The sequence below is a fragment of the Scophthalmus maximus genome, chromosome 11 (assembly GCF_022379125.1).
Source record: "Scophthalmus maximus strain ysfricsl-2021 chromosome 11, ASM2237912v1, whole genome shotgun sequence".
NCBI classification, from domain to species: Eukaryota; Metazoa; Chordata; class Actinopteri; order Pleuronectiformes; family Scophthalmidae; genus Scophthalmus; species Scophthalmus maximus.
In genome coordinates this window covers 11,416,462-11,439,540 of record NC_061525.1, presented here as the reverse complement: position 1 = coordinate 11,439,540, position 23,079 = coordinate 11,416,462, and the positions used below count along the sequence as shown (strand labels likewise).

The 23,079-nt window shown below is 40.9% G+C and overlaps 1 protein-coding gene across 2 annotated transcripts in view; it reads left to right on the top strand.

Moving 5' to 3' along the window:
• Positions 1-10,702: 10,702 nt before the first annotated feature.
• Positions 10,703-23,079, top strand: part of esamb (endothelial cell adhesion molecule b) — a 34,595-nt gene continuing 22,218 nt past the window's right edge. Inside the window, exons 1-2 of one of the 2 annotated variants that reach the window (XM_035622599.2) lie at positions 10,703-11,146; positions 11,308-11,402. In XM_035622599.2, the coding sequence (XP_035478492.1) occupies positions 11,082-11,146; positions 11,308-11,402 (160 nt within the window). In that variant the 5' untranslated portion in view covers positions 10,703-11,081. The remainder of the gene's footprint in view (positions 11,147-11,307; positions 11,403-23,079) is intronic. The other variant, XM_035622600.2, reaches the window with a different exon arrangement.

Here is a 23,079-nt window from a genome sequence, read left to right as displayed (position 1 = left end):
TTAGTAGTTTCTGTTTCATCATCATTGCCACCATTGTCTCTGCTGCTGCTGATGACGAGCATGTTAACGGTCGCCTGCCTCCTCACCCCCAAAGATCGTTGCGCTGCTGCTTTTTATCCTCCACTGTCTGATCCTGCATGTGGTGATTTATTTAGCAGCTGTTGTTTCACACCCACTCCACAATCTGTCCCTGCTGGAGCCTCTGGTGCCCAGCCCGGGGTCTCCCACTTGGGGAGTTGTGGACACACATTGCTCCCAGGGGGGTACGAGCTCCGTTTCACTCGCTCCCCCTCCTCCAACGCAGACCAGACCGGTTCCTGGGTGCTGTTGCTTCTTCACTCTCCACTTCATTGTCTCCATGTCAGGCTGCGGGGGCTCAACGTGATGGAGAGTGACTTTTGGACGGTCAGACGCCTGCTCTCCTTTGTCCACCCTGAATGGGACTGGAAATTGGGCAAGAGAAGAGGAGTCCAGATGTCTGTAGCAGGGCTCGACACAATGAGGGGCCACAATGGCTCCAATATTTGCTTCAGCGGGAGTGTGAACATTATTACGGGCCACAAAGGCTAAACAGGCATAAAATAGAGGCGTCTCAACAGGAGAGGGATGGTGGTCGTATTTCTAACTAAACACCCCAGAGTAGCCAGGCAGAGTCATGCCTGAGTCGCAAACACAAACAAAGGCATTTGACCTTTTTTTGTAGGGCAACCACTTTGTTACTTCGTCTTGCATTTATTGGATGCAGTTTTTGCAACTATGTTTTCTTCCAATAAAACTTGTACCTTGCATCGCACTGAAAGCGCTCTCCGGCTTCAGTCGGTGCGTTACGATTGGACATGGTGCCATTGCACAGTCAACCAAGTCCTTCCAGCCAAGGGACTTTGTCTCATTTGGATTAGACGTCTTCTCTGCGGTGAAACTCAGCAGGTTTGCAACATTTCAATAAAAGCAGCGGGTGCTGTCAGTCAATCAGAGGCTAGTATTGTTTCTAATTGTGCAGAGAACAGACCTTTGGTTGAATGTGATTAGATCAAGCAGGAACAGTTTGACACTAGCAGGGTTTCCATCTCAATATAGTGCAAATTGAACTGAGTTTCCATCCACTACCACGATGTAAATTCTGTTCATTGAGATAAGCAGCAAGTGGCGCTAATGCTCTGTTGGACTCCATTAATCCATTAAACAAACAGAGGGAGCTGCAGCAACCTAAGTGGAAAACCATGAAAACTTTATGGAAATATGGTATTTATGTTTGTTGCCTGTATTCACTGGAGGAATGTTGTCTCCTCATCACTCCACAGATCAGATGTGTTGATCTCCAACTAGATTTGTTCTCTTAAAATGAAAAAGAAGCTTCACTTCACTTGTGCCATAGCAGCCCAATTTGAACAAAGAACCTCGAGTTAAACATCCGGTACTATCTCATTTCTATCACTCTCCTTCTTCACCTGCTTTTGTTCTTCTGTCAACCAGATTCTTCTTCTCTTGCGGGGTTGAGTTGTTTTTGTCAATAGCGTCTGCTATTTCCATCACTGTGGATAGATACCGGGAAAATGCTATTTTCTTCTTTGTTTTGGTTACACAGTGGGTGACAGCTCTTTGTGCTGTAAATCGACTGGCCCTTTCCCCGCGTCCCGGTGGCCGAGAGAATAACGTGTCGAAAGCAAGGTTTTTTGGGGGGACCAATTTAAGCTCGGATGGTGTCGATCTTTCTAGCGCCTTCGCACTGTGCAATCAGTTTCAACATCAGAATGACAAGTTTGAGCCCAAAAAGTTTTCTATTTACAAAAAAACATTTGTGATATTTTGCATTGTTTTATTTTATTCTTTCACTTTCTTGCCAAGTGGTAGATTAGGAAGATTATCCACTAAACATGACGTTGGTGCCAAGAGTTAGCTTATCTTCACATAAAGACCAACACGGGGAAGCAGCTATAGCATGGCTCTGTCCAACAGTCAAAATGTTTTATTTCTTGGCTGGAAGCAAGGGCAAGTCCCAAAACTATTCCTTGTTTTTGTAAATGACAAGGGCAACAAATCATGAAACCTTTAAATCTCTGATGAAATAATGCAGCTGAATTATGCTTTTGCCCTTTTTTGGCATGTGTGTGGGTGTCTGGGTTTTAGGATCTCACAGGGTTTAAGGTGACACTTGCCGCAGATAGGTTAGTGTGTGTCAGTGTGTTGACGTGTGTGTGCTGACAGAACAGCAAAGTGCAGATGGTGAGATGTGGTCAGTCTGTCTGACTGCGGTGAAGAATGTGAGATTCAGCTGTTGGCCTCTCACCCCCTGGCTCTGACCTTATGTGTCTCTGAACACCGTCTGGCTCCATCTCATTATGACAAACTCCATATTGCTTCACCCTCACAATTTAGATCCAACAATTACTGAGCAAAAAAAATTGAGGGGGAAAAGGCACTCATGACACTCATGACACTGATAAACGCTGAAAGACCTCTCGGGATTTGGCTGCCGTCACTAATTGAGCTCCTGTTATCGCTCTCTACGTGGTCGTGGGCTTTGGCTTGTTGACCTACTGAGATACTTTGTCAGCAGATTTCATTAGTCACCGGAGCAGGGCTTTTGTTTCCCCGTGGTGACTGTGTGCATGTGTATATAAGCAACTGCAAAGGACCTTTAGATGGCCAGGAGGACTCCTGAGTTTATTTATAGGCTGAGTGTCACAGCAGCGCAAGGGCCAATGGCAGCGAGTCATTTACACCCAATGCACCAGAATGCAACGGTAAGCAGCTACTATTGCTGTAACATTTGGTTTAGGCTGTCTTTTTTTTGTTGTTTTGTTTTTTCGCTGGGACCTTTGCCAGCAGAGGGAGCAGTACATGGCAATGTGGCTCCTCCTTTGTCACGCTCCTAAATGGCAGTGTCACATTGTCTAAGAGTTGTTTGTATTGAGCCGTTCACAGAGCTGGAGGAGCCCTGGAGGAGCCCAGACTCCTGCTGCAGCTGATAAACTGATATAATGAGCCCGTATGAGGCTGCTTACAGTAAATATTACCGTCCCTCTCTGCACATTTGACATGTACTTTCTCCAAAATGATGCTTCATGCTCCCAGGACGGTAGGAAGTGCGGAAGAGGGATGTAAGTAATTCATTCACCGTGCCCTACATTTGCTGAGTAAGGGAGACAAGTGAGCCATAATTAATTTAAAACACTCACGCAAAGTCAAAAATTAGGAGATTTTTGACTTTGGGTAGAAATTTTGACTTATGTCCAAATTCTGATATAGAATTAATAAATGTGAGATAGTATGTCATACGTATGATATAAAATGTTCAATAGAAAGTTCAAAATTCAACTAAGAGATTATTTTTTTTTTACTTACAGCAAAATAGGTCAAGGTGTTTTCTTTTACAGTATTCAGATTGTCACAATGCTGGGCATATCATAACATGTGTTATATTCTATTGTATTGTGCTCTACATTTGTAAAGGGTATAGAAGATAATTTAACCAGAAAAAGATAAAATCCTTAGCCATGATAACATAAATTGAGAGATAAAAAGGCTAAGGGAAAACACAATGATGAGATAAGAGTTAAAATTATGAGATAGTTCGCCAGAACTGACTTAGTCATTAGTTTTACTTTCTTGCTCATAATTTTGTCAAAAAGTGCTCTTTTCTCTTCTAAAATCTTTCTAAATACTTGCCCTTTATGACGCATTAAGCAAAAGTCATGATATAAAACCAATTAAATCATAATTTTCTTGATTATGTGATTCAGGGATTCTGATTTTTGCAGAAAAAGGTGACTTTTCAGGTTCCACATCTCCACCATTTGATTGCTTGGTACAAATAGATCTCGAGTGTAATTGCCACTTACTGTATGTTTGAAAGCCCATTCATCTGTTCTACAACCTTTCATCACAGGCCTCACGTCCTGGCTCAGCAGAGGCTCAGGAGCGTCCTCTGCTGGTCTGAAGTTAGAACTACACATCTATTTCGCTTGTAGGTTTGCCTCTGTGCTCCCAACAGATGTTAATGTCAAATATTCCGAAAATAGTGTCTAACAGTTGAAAAATATACAGCAACTCAGCTGTAACAAGTTCAGGAACAATACTGTCAAACAAAAAACACCTGCACCGTCCATAACATTTCACTAAATGGTCAAATAATCACTACATTTCACAAAAAGCTGCAACCAGCTATTTGTTTTTGTGTTAGCAACAAATCAACAGCTATTAGGAATTCATCTTAAAGAGAGATTTTAGTCAGTATAACCCCGTGCTACGAATCTGCTACTCAACTCGAAATCCACTGAAATTCATTTTGAAATTCAGTTCTAAGATTTTCCAATGATTGCCAATCTGGAAGGCTGGAATTCAGGGGAAATGTGCATAAAATGATGTACAATAAATATGCATTTTTTCACAAAGGTGATAAACAGCCATGGTTGTTTATGTTGTTTGGTATTGTAGTATAATCTACAGTAAAACAATACACTTTGTAAAATGTACAATATTCCCCTTAGAATAAACATGGTGGTATAAAGAAGAAACTATTCAAGTAAAGTACAAGTACTTTTGAGTAAATGTACTTTGTTACATTCCACCACCACTGAAGTTTTGTTGACCGAGCCTTTACCCGCCATTCGACTGAATTGAGAAAAACGAAGACTGAAATCAATCAGTTATGAAAATGAGAGTTAGTTTTAAAGATAAAACATTAAAACATCAGCTCTGTGTTTTCTCTTTTGGACTTTATGGATCTCATGTCCTGGTGCTGGAGAAACATATGTGCGGCATCTCTGTATCATATTATCCAGGATTATATCAACACAAACTACAAACATCTTTTCATGCATATGCAACCAATTTCTTTTTCCACTATCTCTCGGCTTGTTGTCACCTTGTTTTGAAAGAAATTCATCATGAGAGGACGAGTCGGAGCACCCTCGTGTGAGTAAGAGTCTCATTTGACGAATACAAAGAACATCTTTTCATGCTCTGTTATCTGTAAATCCTTATCCATTTCATCTTCATGCAGAAGAAAACATTTTGCTCCTACTCGGTTTTGGAGATGTAAATCTTCAGAGAAACAGCAGTTTTTAGTTTCGGCTTTGTCGTGCTGAGCTACAAAAACAGTTGTCATGTATAGTATCATGGAGAGAGCACAAAACAGATGCAATGCTAGTGTGAAGCATATTGGCAATTTAGATTAAACCAGAATCACAGCAGGTGTAATCCTTTGGAGAGACACAAGACGAGGACGGGGCAGATTCACAGCAGCGTGTGAGGATTGAATTTCACTCCAGTCTAAAAAAGGGAATTTCACAATTTAAAAATTAAGATTCAAACTCCGAGAGAGTTGCTGTGAATATGATATATCATTGTGCTGCATGAGCAGGATTGTAGGCTATAGTCTCTTCTGTAAATTAAAAAAAACATCTTTGATGCATATCTCTGGCTCACACGAGGTCATTTTCATATCCCTTGTGCTCGTCCAAATCTAATCTCTGTAATGATGGTGAAGACTGATGAATGATGGAGGTCCAATTTCACAGAGGACTCGTATCAGTAAACATGTGACACACACACACACACACACACACACACACACACACACACACACACACACACACACACACACACACACACACACACACACACACACACACACACACACACACACACACACACACACACACACACACACACACACACACACACACACACACACACACACACACACACACACACACACACTATTCACCGGCCTGACTGTTGCAGTGATCTGCTGCCTGTCCCTACCGCACATTATCAGTGTGTCAGTGTGACTCCTACATTTTTAATGGAAATAGGAAGGAAGCGGCCGGAGCAAACTAATAGCTCCAATTCTTCAAACTCCTGTCACTTTGAACGCAGATGTTTCCAGCACATACTTTGAAGGAAAAGAAGGAACAGAGAGAACAATTAATTTCAGGGGAAATCATTAAAAGATATACAGGTCAAATCTTCTATTTGATTCCATTTCTCTTCATTGAGATTTATTCTGATGTGTCTTTGGGCAATTCACGTCTTCCGGTGGCCAAGAATATCCCAAAAATATTCCTGTGTGACATTTTCTGTCTGATATTTTTTTTACGTGAGAGGGCATTATAGCGTTTTCCTCTCATGCACGACAAGTGTCACTTCCATTTCACAACAGCTACTCAAGCAACTGAAATTCACCACAGGGTGGGTTTTCCTCAACGAGGTCATTTGCGTTTGCTCCGATAAGATGTTGGCGGATTTCAATGTCATTCACTCAAATGTCAAGTATTCATGGTTTCCAGATGTTATGCTGTAGTCACGTGGAGATCTCTCAACTTTTCATCAGGTCAATATTTCCATTTGTTAAAGAATAATTATGACAAAATACTTGCAACATGGAGGTTATTTGACAGTTTCTAATTAGTTTTGAGATTTTAAATAAGAAATAGGATGAATAAAATTATCTTTAAAATTCGCTTTATAGATTAAACAAATGGTTTCCCCTCTATATTTCTCACATTGAAATAAAACATCATACACCTAATGCCACCTAATTCATCTCAAGGTCCCTCAGATTGATCTTGTGACCGTTTGGAGGGGCCTGACCCCTGTAGTGGCACTACTCGTGGAGTAACATTTGGATTTTAGACCATTTAACAACGCCTGTCCAGTTTCAATTAATGTCAGCAGTTCCATCCTTAGCCCCCATAAGGTTCCATAAAAGTGTAATCCATAGACTTGAATGTGACAAAAGAATCTCTGTGTGAGCAAGACTATGACGTATTAGTATGCATTTTAATAGAAGTACCCTACAGAAAAATGTATTCATATATATAAATATACATTCAACTAGAAGGAATGGGTTTAAGACAGGGTGACAGACAGTGAGGAAGTCGGGCTCTACTGTACAATGAGAATAATACAGAATAAGCTGAAATAGAGATATGTTTCTAATAACAACTTCTCCACGGAAATCAATTATCTGACAACCTCAGTAAGTGATAACAAAATGCATTAAGAACGTTCCACCCTCTGTACGGTATACAGACTGACAATCTTTTGACATTCACAGGTTTGATTCTCTGCAGAGGCCTTTTCTAAGAGCACACTATGTTCTCACATGCTCCCCTGGATGTTTCCTCCCTCTGTCCACAGACACACGGAGGTCAGGAGCTGAGACTAAAACACTGCCAGCAGCTGCAAGCGTGAGAGTGGATGATTGAGCGTCAATCTGTATCACAGCTGAGAGGGACTGCTGACCTGTCCAGAGCCCCCCCCCCCCCCCCCCCCCCCTTCCTGCAGCCATCAAACTGCTACACCCCATCAAATTTCTAAAAATAAAGAAAGCAGGTAGAGGTGATGAGCAAAGACACGAACTGCTCCAGTGCTTCAGCGGTTCACCAGCAGGTGGCACAATAGAACACATAAATCTGAACATTGCACTTTGAGGAAATACCATCGACTTCTCATCCTGTTGTCTTCAGACACTGAGAAATACAGTTTTAGGAGTAACTAAGTACAATTACTCTAATAGTGTTTCTACTACTTTATATATACTCCACTACATTTAAGAGAAAAAGATTGCACGTTTTACTCCTGTTCAATTACCAGCTTAGTCCAGATAAAGATTTCACATAAAATGTTTAATCTTCTAAAATACAACACATTGCTTAAGAATGAAATCAATGGTTACCAAACATTTTGGATCTAAAAGAAAATGTGTGTCTCGTTTAGGGTCATATTCCTCAGAGGGTTTCATTGAAATAATTGTTTGTGGCCCAAACGGGTAACATTATGTCAAGTTTCACACACAAGCAAGACAAAAACATATCACCAAAAATTAGGAAAACATATAGCTGCAAATATTTGGAGCAAAATTCGTTTTTCTTTTATTTTCTACTCATCCAACAACCACTCGGATTCATCTTGTGACCTTTTGCAGGGGCCTGCCCCCTAAATTGGGGAACCACTGGATTATGAGTGTATATAAAGTAGTGAAAAACAAGCTCCACCTCAACTAGCCACAACAGTAAACAACAACAAGTGACTTACAGACATGCATCAGTATCAACCTTCGAGTAATATTGTGTATAATAACAATATATGAAGTCACAATGTAACGTTTTTCTGCAGAAGGGAGTATTTTCACATGCACCTATTGGTCACAAAGTGCAACAAGAGCAAAAGGTCTCCTGTGCTGCCATGCCATCTCTAGGAGTCGACTGTCAAGGCTAAACTCACCCTCCACCACCTGGCAGCAAGATAACAGCATCTCCGCCAACTTCAACAATAGATGTATTCAGGAATATGGCGGGAGTGTTTTTCCTTGTATAGATAGCTGCTGAAAGAGACACAAACCAGAGCGATACTGAAGAATGGACCTTCACCCCAGAATCATTTTCCCTACTAAGTGCCAGGGAAGATCAGATTCTGTCATCCCGGTCCCTTTCTGCACTGCATGAAAGCACAGGTTGTCTTTAACTCTTTTTTTTTTTTTTTGCTGAATTCATTTGTAAAAAAAAAATCTACCTGACCTACAGAAAATGTAGCCTGTTGAAGGGGAACAGGACTGGAAAGGGCCCGAACATGCAAGATGTGCACTTTCATATCGCTGCTTTCACGCTGAAGCAATCAATTATTCACACCTCAGCAGTGACAGCAAATTTCTAATGTTGGTGTCTAAGATCTACACATTTTCTTCACACACACTCGAACACAAATGTAGATATAAAAGTCATATCGTACAAGGGGGTTGGTAGTGGGTAAGTAATCTGTTACTTACATAGTTCATAAAATATGGAATAGTAACAGGGTACAGACCTACTGTGCAGCCGGGGCTGAACTGGGATATGAATGCAGGCAGTGAATCTAACATCCGCTCAGGTAAATCTAGACACATTCACTTCGATATATCTTTTAGTTTCATCACAAAGATCCCTTCAAAAACAAGAATAAAAATGTATATAATTTGTTTACTTTTTGAGCACCTGGTATTTCCTCACAGATCTAATCACCATGAAGCTCCGAGGAACGGAAGGTTCTTACACCTGACACCGTAGAGTTTCCTGCTCTTCATCTTTAACGTAGATTCCATGTACACGCAATTACTGCTTGATGCCATGAATTCTTTTCTTTTTCAATGACATACATATATGTGGTGGACAAAATAATAGAAACACAATAAAATTCATCAGCACCACAAAGTACATCCTCTTGTGGAATCGAAACTGAACCATCAACTCTCTTAAACAATTTCGACAAAAAACAAATCATTATAACTTCCATGAATAAAACTATGCTAATTTTGTTACCATATTGAAATTTTACACAACTTTTCCTACTGTGTTTTCCAGCAATAAAGCAAAAGTAGTGCAATTTGACTTCTGCCTGGGTCAAACAAAGTTACAGTGTTGTCAGGAAAAATTAAAACTCAATCACCACACACACACACACACTCACACTCACACACTCACAGTCTTCATGTGTCTAAATGAGTTTCATTGGTGTTTAATTGTGAATCTCAGTGCAGGCAACGCTGTCAGAAAACATATGAAGCTCAATATCATGTAATAAATCCATTATGTTACATTAAAAATATATCACATGGCCCCACCTGCATTAATATTTCACCTTACGACCCATTTATTGTGAGCTGAGCCGGGACATCAGACATACATTACAATGTAAAAATCCCTCGGCTTGTTTCCTGTTCTCTTGAGTAAGTGGCTGCACAACGTTTTCCTGCGAGACCTTTACCTGCAATACTTGTCTCTGCTCTGAATTAGACTTTGTAATACTTCAGGAAATGCAGGGTAATGGAGTTGACATTCCATTTATATGGACCCAAGTGTATTTGAGTGACGTCATTAGGAAATTTTTGAGAATTTTAGTTTTTCCAGATGAATTAAAATGAAAGCAACCGCTGGGTTTGAGTATTACTGTTATTCTTGATTTGTGTGTATTACGTTTTTTTTGTTGACCTTGTTTTTGACTTTGACAGAGTAAGGAGGCTGTCATTTTTTTTTATTATCATAATCACCCTGTATTTTCCAGCATCTTTCAGATCTGGTTTCCTTGGCAACAACTTGAATCTTCCAGCTGACAGGAGAGTTGGTGGAGAACAAAACTGAGCTAAATGGAGAGTGAATATTGCACTTACTGTATATTCATCAGAAGGCTTGAAATACATCTCCAAATAATCTATGTTAGGGAGGCTTGAACCATAAGTGTGGAGTGTTGCTATTTAAAGGAAAAATTGACAAACAATTAGTGATATATATATATATATATATATGTACGAACACACTTTACTTTGCAGGGGTGTGCTCACAGTGATGAAAAACAGCACAAAGACATTTTTTGTGATTCCACATAGTCGTGTGGAGGTATTTTTTATGGTGTATGTGTATTATAATATGGATGCACTGTAAATCTACACTGTATCAGAGCATAATAGGGAACACCCTCTTCTGCATTGAGCACTTCTAATGAATTCAAAAGTCAGTATAAAAGTTTCTTGATTAAACTTTGACTCTTAACGGAGTAGACTACAGAAGGCTACTTTTACTAGAATAATCTGAATACTTCGTCCACCACTGACTCTTACGCTCCCACAGTACACGGAGCTGCTCACCTGTCCGATGAAGGACACACAGTGTTAGTTGATTGAGGCGCTGCAGTTGAGGTGCGGGCGCCAGGGGGCGACACTGAGCAGCTCGGGCAGGTGTGTGAGCTCCTTCAGTGTGACCGTGTGAGCGGGACGCGAAGGCGCGACACACACTCGAGCGCGGCAGAAGCTGCAGGTGCACAACGGACAGTGGAGACAGAAATGAACTGGGGAAGGAACAAGGAAGCGTGAGAAAAGGTTGTGCACCTTCCTCCGGCTGGTGAATTGCAGGCGAGCGGAGCCGCCGCCTGGAGGCGGGATGGCACCGAGGAGAGGACGCCTGACGCGCAGAGCTCCCCGCTCCCCGTAGCGCACACTTAATTGCTACCTGAAGACAATTAAGGCGGCAGGTTGGGAAGAGACGCGAGTGTTTGGGGTTGTGAACTCGGGAGAAGCCCCTCGGTCCGCCGGAGGAGCCCGGCGCATGTGGCGCCATGGAGGCGAGGTCGAGACTCCGAGCGGTGCTGGTGCTCCTGTGGATCTTCCGAGGTGAGCCAATTAATTCACTCGAGCTGCAGCGAGTGAAACCGCACTCCTGTGAGAGTTTGACAGGTCCATCTGCATGTTTCTTTCATAGAAACATTTCACTTTTCCTTTACAAGCTTCCCTTGTCACCTAACTCCACTTTGAAACACTCTTGTTCCTCACAGAACAGCACCGAGTCAAGTCAGGAGTGTGCACGTGTGTGACCTTTCACACAGGGCTCTCATTGGACCAGGGTTTAATCCACTTTGCTTTAAATCCTGTGAGTGAGTGTAAACGCATCCAAATGCCCAACTCCGATTCATTATTCATCCCCAAGAGCACGTGTAGGCAGTGATGAGGATCTATCATCCTCCCCAGGTGCCACAGATGAGTGTTGGCCAGTCGGACCCTCGTCCTCACCCTCACCCTGCCTCACATCCTTCAGCAAAATTCAAATGAATTCAGATGCGGCAACGAGCTGACATTACATGAAATATGTAATTTTTTATTGCTGTGAATTTCAAAGTGGCTGCCACTGCCTGTGTCTTTACTAGAGGTCCCCTTCCGAGTGCACAGCGGAGGATGCTCTTCGTCTTAAGAGGGCATCGTCGGTGTTGTTGCATGGTTGAGTGCTTTAAAATGAGTTTCAGAAAAGTCAAAGGGGTTTTTTTTGGCTTTCTTTTGAAGGTTATTGTCCCCTGTGAGGTTAAAAATAACATAAAACCTCCAGTCTACCTGAAAGAACAGGATGTCACTTAAGGATTCTGGACATGAACTCCCACCTGTCATATTTAGGATGAGGGTCACTTACCAAACACAATGGTGATAAAGTTATAAAGTCTTCTATCCAATATCAGCCTTTTTCTTACTGATGTGCCGTGTATTCATTAAATTAGCAATGAATGCAGGGGTAAACTGATACAATTTCAAATAAATTGGCAGATTAAACATTTATTTTGGAGCCAAAATTAACCTGTGTGGATGCTATTAGGTTGCATAACCAGGAACACTAAAATATATTGACAAGACATGTTAAGATAAGATACATTTTTCTCCTTTTAAACACACCCTGCATCATTTAGGCATGACTTCAGAAAGCCCTTAAGGCTCTTCTGACTTGGCCAATCTTGTAGCTGTCAACTGTGCTGCTGCATCACTTCGTACCAGATGTTGACTTTCCTCCAGTACGGAAATCAAAGGTTGTTGCAGCTTGTGTCTCTTGTGTCAGGATTTGTTTGGTTCAAGCTCAGGTTTCTCTGAGGAGCAGCTTCGGAAAAGAACAAAACGGCATATTATATCCATCTTTAGCTTACTTTTTATTAGCAGAAATTACTAAGAACACCTTTGTTTTTCATTATTCTGCAATGCAAAGGACAGCTGAGTTAAAATCAGCGTTGTTGTCTGCGTTGAAACCGCGGTGCCGTGACATTACCGTCTGCCGTCCTTTGATTTGGTTTCATTGCTAAATGGAATGAAACAAATGAAGGAACCTAGTTTGTGGCACGCTGACAAGCAACTTACAGTCACTTCCTGGTCTGATGATCAAGTGGCTGTTGTTAATTTGCATGATGGATTTCTTTTTCTGACAGCAGCTAAGCAGCCTGTCAAAAGCCAATCCTGCCTGTCAAAATGTTTAGAATTAGCGATGCAAGAAATTGCAGCACTAAGACGCACTGCCCGTCTGTACGAGACGACTGCAAGTGAGCCAAGAACACTCGTCGTGTATTAATTAAACACAGCGCATTGGCTTTACATGAGAAGACCCATACTGTAGCTAATTGTATCGTACAGTACAGTATGTCCAAGCTGTAACACGTTACTGCTGCCCATAAGAGACAAGGCGACTTGGCAGGCAGTAGTCTGAATACAGTCAGGTTAACATGCCCTCCACCTCTTGTGAAAATACCTTTCTCTTTCGGGCCGGCTATTAAAATATTACCCTGTCCTCAGCCGAGTGTGTTCGGTGACGGCTGGTTCATAATGAGACGGGAGCCACTTGGCTCTGGTGTCAGCTGATGTTTGCGAGCCAGCCATATCCCTTTTCACAGAATAACTCACAGAGCTTAGGGTAATTCCAATTATGTATTGCATGATTAACTAAACAAGAAATGAAACAGTCGCCGTTCAGCGTTGGAGCAAACAGCGTTCTGGGCTGCTGCCTGAGAATTAACTCTCTGTGCAAAGGCAGCGGATGGCAGTAAAGAGTCTCAGATATCTGGAAGTACGAAATCAAAGTCAAAGTAGTTTGTGTTACAGTGAGGTTAACAAAACAGCAGGGTGCCTACTATTTTCAAAGAGAGGTTTGCACATAAATCAATTGGGCTATCTGCCCGTCAATCATCTCACACGCTCCTCGTCATTGATAGAACAACGAGCTGTTGTAAAAGCCTCCAGTGTTTTTCCTACCAATAAGACTGAGATTTCACTGAATGGACTAGCTATAGTGTAATGTAGGGATGGATACAGAGGACCGTTATTGAATAGTTTTCAGTTTCGGATTGGTCTCTGTAAGATTCAGAGACAGCACCGAGAGACAGATAAGACGGCCGTCTCCCTGCTGCCGAGAACTACTTGCACCACATGGGAACGCACACACCTACAGCCGAAGCTACGACGATGTCTGGCTGCCTGCGGGGACGGTAAAAACGTTATGGGCGTTTGGACGTAGTGTGATTTCTCCCGGTGCTGCCGATAGAGAGGAGGGAGAAAAACAGAGACAGGGAGGGAGAGAGTGATTCGAAACAAAGTTAAAGATGTTATATTTGTGTGTAAAAAGATTTTGGTTAATTATGAAAATGTTGTCGTTTCTTTGATTTATCAGTTAATGACATAAAATATAAAAAAATATTTAAAAAAGTTTACAGAGCCCAAGATGACAGCTTCCAGATTTTAAGTTAGATGTAGAGTTTGCAAAGATATTTGACAAACAAAATAAAGCAAATTTTTTACTTTTCATTTCTAAACATTGAGCAAGAGAATATTTGCCATTTTATCTCTTTTGTTTTAGAAATGACTTGATTTATTAATTTGCTTATCAAAAAAAGTCACTGATTATTTCTCTTTTGATCATCTCATCGATAAAGCGTCTAATCATTTCTGCTCTAATCCATATTATTTGCCAGTGCCGCTGTGAAAAAGAGCCTCAGTTTTCTCCATGAGCTCAAAAACATTAAAAGCAAATGTGTTAATCGTCATTCGATCATGTCACCAGGACAATCTGATGCAGAGAAACCATCCTGACGTTGTACGAGTCACTTCATTGAGCTGAATTTATCTTCCCCGCCTCAAACTGATACATTTCCACCAGTTTCACATACGGTCGCATTTGTTAGGCTGACACATACCTCAGTGTGGGTGTTCCTAATTGACCACAGTCCACTCTGTGTACCATGAACACTCTGCAGACCCCTGTTGAGGGCACAGACACTGATAGGAGGCAGGAAGAGCCAACGCTACCTAAAGGATTCTCTCGTGCAAAACTAGGTCAGATTAATTGGCTCACGCTCGCCACACAATAAAAAGCACGGTGATGCGCAGACTTTTATTTTCACACACTCAGCTGCTGCATGTTTGACTTCATACTGACACTGAAGCATCAAAACATCGTTGTCTGTGTTGGTTATCCAGTGACAGTAGTGGAGGTTGACGGATGTTGATTGGAGCTTTGTTTGGCTCATTTAGCTAATGTGACTTTGAGGCAGGTGATCAAAACAGCCTGAATGTGCTGAGCTAACCTGATGGATGTTGCGGTTTGTTGACAGTAGGGCCATAGCTATACTGAAAGTCAGTTTGAACGGCGATAGAAATGTCTACGATGTTTTATTACCATAGAGGATGATAGAAAAGCGATAGCCCGAACCCCAAACCGCTGCAGGTGCAGCCTGTCGAGCTCTCATTACTTAACTATTGCAACAAAACTCTTTTCATTTCACAATTAACACAATAGAGGGTAGGGAAGCTGTATTGTAAATATTACCCATTACACACCTATTTTATTTTCTTCCAAACTGCATGTGTCACATGAATTTTTCATCATAATGGATAATAACCTGGAGATTGCAGAACCCGGTTGTACCTTCCTGCTGTGAGTTCTGCGAATATTTTTTGTTCCATCGATTATCCTTCTTTTATTTGGGTCCAGAATGGACAACGAGAAACTGCGAAAGACATGAAATGACCAAAAAATGTGATCCCTGTTTGGGTCTTTGTGTTTTTCTGTCTCTTTGCGATATTTTTTTTTACAGTCCAGGTTCTCTAACTTTCAAAAATTAAATATGGTCCAAGGGGGATGGGCAGCCTGTTCAGTAATCCATTCATGGCTCTAGGGCACATTAATTATATTAGGATGAACTGTTGTTAAGCAGCAGGGAAGTAATTGACAATTTAACAAACAAATGGTTTTCGTCTTCGCATCACATGACAATTTGAAAAGTTATTGAATTGCTTTCTATTCTATTATAAAAAAGGTCTTAATGTCAGGTTTAGTTGAGCAGGGGCCAATTGCAGATCCTGGGAAAACAGGTGAATTTGATGAATGAAGAAACAAAAAGACTTACCGTGTGAGACAAAAATCCAGAATCCAAATCAGGTAATCCACACCGGGGGAACCACGAGGAGCACAAGTACAAAGAACAGAGAAGGACCAGAACAGAGCAGAAGAACTGACTGAGACAAAGGAAGTCACAGAGACTATATGAGAGGAGGGGCTAATTGAACACAGGTGAAACCCGTTAGGAACAGGTGCAGATAATTAGGGGGGTGGGAGCTACAAGAAAAGTGAAGTGACAGGACAGGAAATGAATGTCAAAATAAAACAGGAAACAACAAACACAAGGGATAACAAAAGGTAACTGAACTAAAGGAAAAGACACACAGAGAAGGCTAATCAAGGTGTCATTGAATAAACAAACCAAAGTCCACAGAGTCCGAGGAGTTCACAGGGGCAGAATCATGACACTCAAAGTCTTATTTTGGTGAACACTGCAGAAACACTCTTTCTGTTCAAACAGTGTGTTACATGCCACCATTTCCCTTGCACATTGTTCCAGCGTTCCAGTTCCAGTTTGCCTGCTGTGTTTGCTTTGCTGCTATAAAGGGAATATCATTAGACTGTAGCCGTGCACATTTTAGCTCATGCACATTAGATGAATGATCCATCTTTCCCGAGCATCACAACGAAAAATACGGAACACAGTGTTAACCATTATGTTCACAACGTAATCAGCGTTTGCTCGCTGGGTGGCTCGCTTTGATGTTAGGTATACTGAGTGCATTAGTGATTTGTCAGCAGCACACTGTAACTGTCTAATAACGCTCATGATTGTGCTGCTCAGTGAGGAACGACTGGGAACCATTAACATAAACTCTGACTGAAGAGGAGCCGTCGTGTGTAAACATCACCATCTCACTTCTTTAAACCAAAGACCCTTATTTGGTTTGTTCGTGTTTTTTGTTTAAACTGAAACACTCTACAAGAAGGTAGGAGAGTCAATGATTGAGTTAAAAACCCAGTCTAACCAGTTGTCTGTGATATGTTTTTCAAATATCAGTCAAATTAGTTTCATAGTCTGTGAATCAATTGAGGCAGAACAATGTAACTTCTCCTGTGCATTAGCCTCTGCTGCCTCAAGTGGTTTTTCACTTCAGTTCGGCTCAGAGTCTTTCATGTTCAGAAAACCTCCCAGTCACTGGAGCTCCGACTTCTCCGGTCAAGCACTCTACCTGTTAGTCTTATTAACCTAGATGAATTATGAATAAAGATAAAAAGGCACAATTTGCAGCATAATAAATCATAGGTTAGTAATTAGCAGAGCCCAACCGATATATCGGTTGGTCGATAATATCGGCCGATATTAGCCTTTCACAGACATTAAGAACCCAACGATATTATCGTATATGAGCCTTTAAGTGTGCATTTATGTTAACATTTTATGTAAAATTATTGTTTGTTATAAGCTCTATGTATCTGGTTGTATTTGTATTTTCAATTTATAGTTATTTATGATAAAGTTCATGTTAAACTAAAATATCAAGCCATTTTTTCAAGCCATCATTTATTCACATCACTGTTTACGAGATTATCGTGACTCAAGGTTGGTCACATAGCAACGTCATCTATGTCACAGTTAAAGATAATGTGTCTTCACAGAATCACGGGAGACGGATCCTCTCAGCATGAATCATTATTAGAGCTGATTCCAGGTTAGCTGCAACCGCAACTAACCCCAGTAACGGTCAGCAGGTCACCTCATTAGCTCCCACTGCTCGCTCAGACGTATCGGGCCGCCATGACGGCTCTGTTTAGATTCAGTTGCTCTTCAGTGTACTCTGTTTGGTCAGTTAATGAAATCCATCGGTAAACCTACAGTCAGGTTGTGACAGAGTCAGTGCACACTGTGGTATAATTAAACATACATTTTCAGTGCAGTGAATCCTAATGAAGCCCACGCTGATTGAGCGAGTGGTGGTGCAGCCTGACAGGTGTGTTTTCACCCCCGTCACCTCTCCATCCATGTTCTCCATCTTCATGAAGATAATGATGCCGCTGGTGGTGGCCAGTCTAGTTTTACCACCTGAAGGATGAGACTCAATCTTCCCACACTGCTAATCAGATGGTCATTTTGCTCTTTAGTCTTGCCTCTGCTGCAGCCCCTTCTCAGCATCTGAATCTTAGGAAGTCTTTAGAGGAAAACGCATCGAAACCAGTGTGTTGAATTTTTTTTTAAAGCTACTAGTTTCCGCATGATTGTAGCCATTACTGATGCATCTCGTGGGAGCGTGTCATTTACATCCCAGGCGTAGGCAAGGGTCCTGATGATTTGGACCAGATGCACACACTAATGAGGTACATTCAATCTTTGAACGAGACCTTTGCTCTGGGTAGAAACAGCCTGTGAACTTCAGAGACCAGGCATACAAACCCACATACACAACCTAAAGTCACCAACTAACGTCTGCAGCGGCATTTGATTTGCTTCAGTAAGAAGCAATTTTGTTGAGGTTTGGGACAAAGACATCCTATTAATGCTGGTGTTCGTGGCTCGAGGAACCTGTGAAATTAATTCTCAGGCAAATTCTACTGTACATCACAAAGACTGAGTTCCTCTAGTTTAAATGCAGCATCAAAAAAAGTAATTGCAAAATTTTACAGTAAGACAGAGGCTCTTTTAAAAAGCAATATCACTGTAAAAAACACACAACTGTGTCATCAGCATTTTGAAATGTTTCCTTTTATCCAAAGAGTGAGATTGATATTTGGTGGGTAAAATGCCTGCAACTGCTCGACTGTAAAGAGAGAGGGAGAAAACCCCCCCGCCATTATGCTTTTGACTTGGTAGTGCTGGTAGGAAATGGGCTGTCTGGTGGCAGCAGAGGAGTTTTGCACTAAGGCGCTATAAGATTAAAGCCCTGTTTGGCAGTTACAGTAAAGAAAAAGGAGATAGGATTAATTAATTTTTTTACTGTGGTGTCATAAGTTGGATGAGTTTTCTTCCAGGCTGCATTGGTGATAGGTTAGTTTCAAATGGCAGATGAAAGCCCTGTGAAACTGGTGATTTCCAATGTGTAAAGGGACAGGACGGGTGTTTTTGGGAGCACTGTGGCTTCTGTTTGAGCTGAGATGAGAGATTAGTATTCATTGAGCAGTGAGAGGCATCCTTGCTCCTTTCTCCTGATGCTCGACTGTCTCGCCAGATGGAGGGGAGGGTTGTTGTGGCCAGATTAATGCTGTCATCTGATTTAGGGTGTAACCTGTCCTCGCAGGCTTCAGGCTTGGTTATGTGAGGCTAAAGAAGGTCCCTCAGGTCAATCCTGCTGTGGCGAGGCGACTCAAACACATGGGCTGCACAGATTAAAACTGCATCACACCGTGGCTCTATAATGTTACCCTTCTCCTTTAAAACACTCTTCAAGGAAATGTTTAGTCTGTGTGCCTCGATGCCAGTGACAGTCTTGGCCAGAAGCATCATGTTTTCAGGTTGTCTCTATGTACATCAATTTATTCAATGTCCTTGTGAGCATCATATCTCAGAAGTGTCTTGAGGGTATTTCTGGGATCACACTATTAAGATTTTGGTCAAAGGTTTCCTTTACCATCACGTCGTAATGTTCTGCGAAAATACTTTTCTGGGGATTATTCAACTATTTATTTTTTAAACGAAAACTGACCTTAATATTTAATGACAGCCATTATGTTTCATCTAAGATCTGAATTATTTTTTGATATTTCAAAAGTTTAAGATCAAATTACTTGGGTACTGATTCAATATTATTTTATACTTTTGACGATTCAGTATTATTAACTTTCCGATTTTTGTGTAGTTCTTTAAATACTAGACCATTAAGCGTTTATCATGAGTCATATTTCCAAAAAACAATGCAGAGTCTTTCTGTGTTATATTTCAGCAGCATCACTGCAATAAATCCCTTGGCGTGGTTTTAAAGCCGTGCTCTGTCATTAGGATTACCACTTAAGAGGTCCGTAGGCCATAGGCGGATATAGAAGTCTTCTACCTGTTAGACGACTGCTGTCACAATAGTCAAATGAAGTGATAGTCAAATAAAATACTTTTAAAATAAATTTAAATGAAGTACACTAAAAATAAACTCAAGGATTTATTCACTATGACTGTGACACACCGGTGACATCCAGCTGATAGATGGATAGATGTTTTCTTGTCAAATTATGTATATTCCTTATGGCCTTTAAAAAAACTGTTAATAATGATAATTTGTTTTGTAAAATATTGGTTGTAGACGCTGTTATTTATATTCTTTTTCAGCTCCTCAGGTACATGGCGCCATGTCACAAGTCAGATAATGACTTTGGAGATTGATCCTTTTCTTGTTTCAAATTTCAGGGCCATTAATGCATAGAACTAAAAACATTACAATTGTCAAAGACATGGCTAACTCGTCTGTTGACAGAAATGTCAGGATATAATCCTAAAGTCATGCTCTTCTGTTGTTTCACCTCTTCTGCTCACCATGTAAGTTACAACAAATCCTCCTGAAATGGTCCTTGTTGTTTTCATAAATCCCCTCACTTCCCCTTTCCAGCCCTCAAGTGTTTATTGCAGCTGTAACAGCAATTTAGTTTGTGGATCAAATTTTCATCCTGTTGGGTCCCGCTGGTGGTGGTACGGCAATTGCCATCAGAATTAATACCTCGGGGTATTGACGCTCAAAATAGAAAGAACCTACCAAGCAGAATGCGAAGCCAAACACCATTTTATAATCTCAGTGATCTGTCAAACCCCGGAGTAATTGGCTCTTTGGGATGGCTGAGAATTGAAGCCGGGCAGAGTAATGACCTTACCATCACTTGAAGTGACACTCACGCCTGTAAGCCTCTCTAGATGTCATTAGTATGACCAGGGAGGTTTGATAAGAGAAATTTCTCCTCTGCATCCTCACTAATGTCAGCCTTTCTGCAAGGACTGGTCAGGTGAGACTCAGAATTGTATTATACACTTCAACCAACTTTTCTGGACAGAAAATATGATCAAAACACACAAATCATCTAAATGCTTCCCATTTAACTCTTGCAAGGCAGCCTCATGCCTTGCAAGAGTTAAGCGTGAAGCATTTAGATCAAATAAAAAAGTGCATTTTGCATCAAACTGATTTTCAACTTCAGTTTACAGATAATGAAGTTAGTGGAAATGGTGGAACTTTTAGTTTGTAACACAATTTAACAGGGCTACCTGCAGCCAACAATTATTTTCTTAATTAATGTATCAATATAAAAAAAAATACGCTAAAACATTTTAAATGGCTAAGAAGCAGTTTTGTAGAGGAGACATGGATTATACTGAATATAATGTCAACATGTTTCAACATCTGTATTTTAACTCCACTCCACTTTTACTGGCATGAAATGCTGACCACATAATTTGAAACGGTATTAAGGGATTTTTTGCTTGATGACCTTCACGACCACTCTTAAATAATGTGTTGAAAATAGCTTTTATAATAATAGAATATTTCACTTGACTGAAATTATATCAGCTGACATGTATCCAAAACCATGATGGGTCATCGCCCCCTATCTCTGTCAGCAAAGTGGCAGCAGGCAGTCATGCATTAAGGTGCATACATTAGTATCTATAGAGTGAGTCTTACCTATATCATTTTTTTTTCCCACAGGAAAGGAATTTTCTTATTTCTATTTCTAACCCAGAGGTTTGCCGGTTCTCTAAATCGATCAGGCGAACACAGCTGCTTGGGAGAAACCTGCACAAACCTGATAAGCTCAGCAGCCGCGGCACCTTTACCACCAAAGCTCAGACATCAAATAGGATGAAGATAGATGAAGTCATAAACGTTCTCTCTGGTATCAAGTCTGCCACTAAAATTTAGAATATTATCCTCAAACTGGTGACACACAGGGGAAACGGTTCAGCCCTGAAAACGGCACCATTGAGTGGGCAACATTCAGGCTAACCTCACGTAACATCGAGCCAGGAGGTTTACTGACCTAAACTCTCGGAACATGCACCCATGTGCCCCTAACCCATGTTTGTTTAAAACCATCAGCCAAAAGGATAAAAATCCTGAGTCACAATGTTGAGCAAAAACAAAGCAGAGATTAGCAGCTGATTTTTAAGGTCTTGTAAGAATAAAAGTTAATAGTCAGTTGCCAAAAATACACTTTATCGCAGAGATGCTCAGGTTAAGGTGGCACATTATAGCACATTTTGTCCCTATAAAATATCAGTGCTCCAGTTTCCTACTTTGGATGCTTCACTCGCTTGAGTTGATATTTGAACTTGACCTTCCCTTCATCACCATCGTCAAACATCCTGACGTTGTATCAGTAATGGAGGATAAAAAGATTGTTGCTGTTTTGTGGGAAACTCAAGCTCACACAATTTGCTATTTTAATCTGATTATGTTGCTCATCAATTAAACTCCCAATTTTTTTTCAATTGATCAATCTGTCTAGAATGTAGATATTAAATAATTCCTGTTAGAACAAAGGTGACATTGTCAGATGTCTCGTTCTGTCCGTCCACCATAAGTCCAACAACTTAAGTGTCTCAGACTCTTTACAAAGATGAAAATATTTATGAAACGTTAATATTATCTGATGGCATCAAATTTCTTAGTGATTGTTTCTCTGCATCAACCCCGGTAAAAGAGAAGTTACAGGTGTCTTTTCATTTCTTTTGAGAGAGTGGGGTGGGGGTGAGGGGACCACAGCATTTTATCAACACTCGAACATGATTGGTTTAGCTGAATGGTCAGACAGTGGCTCATGCCCTCAGGAGCTTTCTGCCCTTCCTAGAAGACTGTTTTCTTTGAAAAAGCTTTAAAACAGGTTAGTGTTGAGGACACAAAGCCACAATGACACTGCCTCATGACATCTAAATTGACGGTGGTTCGATCCCTGGTTCCTCCAGTGTGCAAAATGTCCCTGATGGGCAAGACACTGAACCCCTAATTGGCCCTTATGGCTGTTCCGTGCGTGATGAATGATGTGTGATAGAAAATCACTGCATATAGACGTGCTGTATGAATGTGTGTGTAGAGTGGACGAGGATAGCTTCATATAACTGCAGTCCATTTCCATTTACCAATAAAGGTCACCCTTTATTCTGAGAACTGAAAGAATATCAAATTACTGGAACTATTTCTTTTTTACATCCCTAAGAATTGATTGTTTTATGTCAAATTAATTTTTGTGTGAATGTTGGATTTGATGGAAATGCACCGTCTAAAAGTCTCCTACCATCTATGCTTTTCATGCTTTTGCATTAATAAAAAGAGACTCAACTGAACTCAGCAACAAGTTATTAATACATCCTGTTTAACATAATGAAATAGTGAAATATTATGTACTTTCTGTGAACAGTGTCACTTCCAGACACAGCCTTTCCCTTCCTCACTAGCGGGTTTCTCCTGTAATGTGATTGTCTTTCGAGTCAAAGGACAGTGGTTCATGTTATGATGCCTTT